At 36.1% G+C, this 5,611-nt stretch overlaps 1 protein-coding gene across 1 annotated transcript; it reads right to left on the bottom strand.

The window, feature by feature from the left end:
- Positions 1–798: 798 nt before the first annotated feature.
- Positions 799–3,766, bottom strand: LOC139874452 (uncharacterized). Its single transcript, XM_071861885.1, has 6 exons — positions 2,755–3,766; positions 1,679–2,428; positions 1,453–1,571; positions 1,046–1,375; positions 894–937; positions 799–838 (listed from the first exon to the last, which is right to left on the bottom strand). Exons 1-6 carry the CDS (start codon positions 3,764–3,766, stop codon positions 799–801), a joined length of 2,295 nt encoding a protein of 764 aa, XP_071717986.1.
- Positions 3,767–5,611: the final 1,845 nt, after the last annotated feature.

Raw genomic sequence — 5,611 nt, forward strand, 5'->3', positions numbered from 1 at the left:
TTGTTGCAAAATTTGGTGCAGAACCCCGAGTGATACTTTTCACACCTTTGGCATAGCTGCTTCTGATTGTTGTTGTTGTTGCGGTTATTATTGTTGTTGGGATGATTGTTGTAGTTGTTGTAGTTGCTGTTGTTGTTGTTGTTGTTGTTGTTGTTGTTGTTGTTGTTGTTGTTGTTGTTGTTGTTGTTGTTGTTGTTGTTGTTGTTGTTGTTGTTGTTGTTGTTGTTGTTGTTGTTGTTGGGCCGTTTGTTGTAGTTGCGATTGGTGTTGCGATTGTTGGGATAATTGTTGCGATTATTGTTGTAATTGCTGTTGTTGTTGTATTGGTGATTCTTATCACCGTTTTCCTCCCACTTTCTTTTTACTTGCTTCACATTGGCCTCTTCAGCAGTCTGTTCTTTAATTCTTTCTTCAATCTGGTTCACTAGTTTGTGAGCCATTCTACATGCCTGTTGTATGGAGGCGGGCTCGTGTGAACTTATATCTTCTTGGATTCTTTCCGGTAATCCTTTCACAAACGCGTCGATCTTCTCTTCCTCATCTTCGAACGCTCCCGGACACAATAGGCATAATTCCGTGAATCGTCTTTCGTACGTGGCAAGGTTGGAGATCTCGGATCTCGGGGAGATCTCGTTTAAACTTTTTTGAGGAGATCTCGGCATCTCGGATTAATCTCGGGGAGATCTCGGGCGTTGACTTTAGTTGACTTTTGAACTTTTATAATATAATAAATCATATAATAGGTGCATTTGAAGACTCAAATATTATACATATATAAAATATAAATAACATCACTAGCTAATCAGTAGGTGCAAGAGATTTAGAAGTTACTACAAATCTACAATGTAAAATAACATCAATAGCAATGTAAAATAGCTACCAACAATTATTACATATGAAATGGCATCATTAGTAGTTGAAAATCAGTAGCATCATTCTGCACAAATTACACCAAAAACACTAAACATCAAATGGCATTAACAAAACATAAAGTAGAATTCCATTATTCTTCAACATCGTAGAAGAGGTTGTCGTGTTCATATACTTGTTCAAGGATTTCAACTCCATCAGACTCGTATTCAAATTCTTCATTTACTTCCTCCACCTCACTCTCCGACTCAAAATCCTCGAAAAGATCCCGAGTTCTCACGCTTCTTCGAGGTGGTAAAGCTTCATTCACATCTTGTGCCTCCGCAATCAATTCTTCATCTAAAATCCAATCTTGTGCCTCACTTGCATCATTTCTCGATAATAGGGTATCATGTCCTCTCTCCCTCCTTCTTTTGTTTTTATCCAACAAATTTGCATTAAATTGAACATAAACAAGGTTGTTCAACTTAGATGGCCCTAGTCTATTTCTGTTTTTTGTATGCACCTGCAAAGTTAAGAATAGTATAATTAAAAAGGATAATTTAACATGTAATATATTATTTAAAACTTATAGTCACTAACTGCTTCAAAAGTGCTCCAATTCCTCTCACAACCCGATGAGCTCGTAGTTAAGGAAAGTATCCTTATAGCAACCCGTCTCAAATTAGGAGTGGAGGCACCAAAACTTGCCCACCAACTTGCTACAATTTAAAAGATAAATTAAATAAGTTGATAAATATAAAAAAACTAATAACTATTAATATTAATAATATAGTTTTATATGATATATGATACTTAATTGTATTACCCGGATCATATTTATCATCGTTCTTCTCACATCCTTTGAGTGCAAGTAACCGACTAAATTTTCCTTGTTTGCTTTTGTAAATCGGCAACTCCTCCAACACTATTAGTTTTTGCATCTCAAAATCATCGCAAAACATTCGCTCAATAACCTCAACAACCGCATCATTCGCAATTTCATCATTTTGAACACTTATATCATTATAAAAATAATAAGGGTTCAAAACATAAGCCGCCAAATGTAGGCTTGAATCTAATCGACCATCCATCTTAGTTAAGATGATATCCATGATAGGTTTAACTAAACTTTTTCTATTGTTCAAGGCATCCTTTATTTCTTGTATAGCCTTTTTGAGCTCACCATGTAGAAAACCCATGGAAGGCTTCCAATCCGCATCTACCATTCGTAAAATTTTGACTAAAGGTGCAAACACACTTAGGCAGCTTGTCACGCTGGCCCAAAATTTGTTGTCATTCACCAACTTATAAACATCACCCCCCACCTTCGTCTTTGATGACTTACATGCTTCCCATTCGTTACTCGCAAACATTTGTCTTAATTGCCCTTTCTTATCAAGTAAACTTTGTAAAGTAAGAAAAGAGGAAGCAAACCTTGTAACTCCCGGTCTCACAATATCTCTTTTCTTCGTGTATTTCCGCATCAAAGCTAACGTTCTATGATGGGAGTAAATGAACACTGTTATTTTCCTTGCTTTATCAAGTATAGACTTATACCTTTGTTCCTTACCAATACCTTCAAAAATAAATAAACACTTATAAATAGTAGTAGTAGCAACATCAGTTTAATAGCAGCAGTTTTTTAGCAGTAGCAAGTAAAATTAACAGTGGTCTAGTAGCAGCAGTTTATTAGCAGCAGTTTAGTTGCAGACTGCATAAGTAGCAGCAGATTAGTAGCAGCAGTTTGGTTACAACAGTAACAATGAAAGATAAAATAGCAACAACTTCAAGCATAAGTAACAATGTATAATAAATAATTTAGTAGCAGCAGTTTAACAGTAGTAGTTTAGTAGCAGCAGTATAAATAGCATCAGTAACAATGTACAATAAATAATTTATTACCTTCAAGCATAAGATTAATAGTGTGCGCCCCACACGATGTCCAAAATATTGTAGGTCGTTTCTCCCTCAACAACTTTGCCGCTCCCATATTATTTGAGGCATTGTCTGTCACAACTTGGACAACATTTTTGGGACCGACTTTCTGAATAAAACTCTCGACATAATCATATATGTGCTCGCTAGTGTGAGACTGATCAGAAGATTCTGTAGATGAGAGGAAAACGGTACCCGACTTTGAATTGACATATAAATTCATGATGCTCCTTCTTTTAGCATCAGTCCAGCAATCCGTCATGATCGAGCATCCATTTGCCGCCCATTCATCTTCATATAACTTCAAACGATTATTTGTTCTTTCCATCTCCCTTTTTAACAAAGATTCTCCCAACTCATATCTACTTGGAGGTTGAGCATTAGATCCAAATTGACCAACCGCCTCCAATAAAGCTTTGAAACTATCCGTCTCAATAGCGTGAAATGGAATCGCACATTCATAAACCCACCTAGCAATGTACTCCTTCACACGCATAAGTTGTTCTTTTCTCATAGCATTCTCAAGATTAGTTTGTTTACCCTTTCCCTTTTCAACTGATGTAAACTTGTCCATAGGACCAAAAGAACGTTGTGACTTCAATTCTCCAAACGATTCTTGCATCTCATCAAGGTCAATCGGGTTTTCCCTACGAATGTTTACTTCCTCTCTCAAATATCTATCATGATGTTGTTTAGCTTTCTTTTTTAAGTCTAGCTCATCAAGAGCTTTTTGACATTTGTCTTTATCTACTTTTTTGGCTTTAGAACATGGTTGAACATTTCCCCTTACACCCGCGATGTGTTCTTTCAGTCTATGTATACCACCCGACATTTCCTTGCCACATAGTGTACATTTCACTCTTTGTAAATTGTTTGCATTTGCCAAATACGCATATTTCCACCCAACATCATCAGATTTTCTCTTGAGTTCTTTACAAGCCGTAGTGTTAATCGACGGTCCCGTAGATGCTTCTGTCATTGAACTATAACACTACAATTAAAAGAAACTCAATGTGATACACTACTATGATACACATAAGCTATACAACTATACAACATTATCATACACAGATTAAGCACAACTTCAAAGTTGTTGAGATAACTATAGGAACCACAAAGGTATGGATCATAGTATCATACACATACACTGGTACACTAAGTCACTAACTAGCCACAAAGTTACTGATGATACAAATCATACAATACAACACAAATTCGAATTTCTTTACTACATTATTATTTTATATACCTACTAGTAATTACACAATAAAATACAATTATGTGAATCAACTTTACCACATTATCAAATGTATCCACAAAGTAACTAATGACAACAACTCAACAAGTAAAGTTTACAACACAAAATTATGAATTTATGATACATAGATCATAGATGGTACAAATATACAATACAATTAGTCAATTATACAAGTAATAAGTATACAACACATTAGGAACCTGGTAATCGAAGTTTATAGATGATGATAGATGAAGATCTAAATTGAAAATCGAAGAAATATTAAATGAAAATGAAATTAATACCTGATAAAGTGATAATCGAAGGAGAAGTTATTGCAGATTGAAACCCTAATCGCCTTTTCTTTGTTACAGAGAGTAAATCTGATTTGGAGTGGCCGCTATTACGTTTTGTAAAAAAAAAACCCTAAAAATAAATTGACCAGAATATTGACTAATTTCTCGCGAGATGGCCCAGATCTCGCGAGATCTCGCGAGATTTACGAGAAAATGGATAGTTGACCGAGATATCGCTACGTTGACCGAGAAATCCCAACGAGAAGGCAAAAACTTCTCGTCTGAATTTTGAAACCGAGATCCCGCCGAGATCTCGCCGAGAACTTCCGAGATCTGCAACCCTGGTACGTGGTAATATCAAATCCTTGGGTTCGTAACCCTCTAAGTTCTGTCTTGAGCTTATTGACCTCAGTTCTGGGACGGTACTTCTCGTTCATTAAGTGCTTGAATGCTGACCACGGTAGTGCGTAAGCATCATCTTGTCCCACTTGCTCTAGATAGGTATTCCACCATGTTAACGCAGAACCTGTGAAGGTATGCGTAGCGTACTTCACTTTATCCTCTTCAGTACACTTACTTATGGCAAACACCGATTCGACCTTCTCGGTCCACCGTTTCAATCCGATCGGTCCTTTGGTTCCATCAAATTCCAAAGGTTTGCAGGCAGTGAATTCTTTGTAGGTGCATCCTACACGATTTCCTGTACTGCTAGATCCAAGGTTATTGTTGGTATGTAGCGCAGCCTGTACTACGGCTATGTTTGAAGCTAGAAAAGTACGGAATTCCTCTTCATTCATATTCACAGTGTGTCGAGTAGTCGGTGCCATTTCCTTCAAAATAGTCAAATGGAACAAGTTAATCATACAGAATATTAAGAGTAGTTAATAGTATTTCGTAGCATAATATGAACTCATTTATAAAAGCTTTTTCTTCATATTAGCGTTTTATAAGTTTAAATTCGGGTAGTACCTACCCGTTAAGTTCATACTTAGTAGCTAATATACAATTCAACTACTACAATTCTATATGAAAAACTGATTATAATAATATTTCGCGTTCAAACTTTTACACAATATTTTACAAACTTACAATACCGCTTATTTTACATATAGCATGAAATATAGCACACAATAAATTTGATACAAGATGGTTGTGAAGATAATTCTAGCTAGTACACAAGTCGTTCAGCAAAGGCAATAAAGACACGTAATTCATACGTCCAGAAACAAGTCATGCATTCTGGTTTTACTAGGATTACTTCCCATCCTTGGTCTTGTGGAACATAACCGTT

The sequence above is a fragment of the Rutidosis leptorrhynchoides genome, chromosome 11 (assembly GCF_046630445.1).
Source record: "Rutidosis leptorrhynchoides isolate AG116_Rl617_1_P2 chromosome 11, CSIRO_AGI_Rlap_v1, whole genome shotgun sequence".
Taxonomy (NCBI): Eukaryota; Viridiplantae; Streptophyta; class Magnoliopsida; order Asterales; family Asteraceae; genus Rutidosis; species Rutidosis leptorrhynchoides.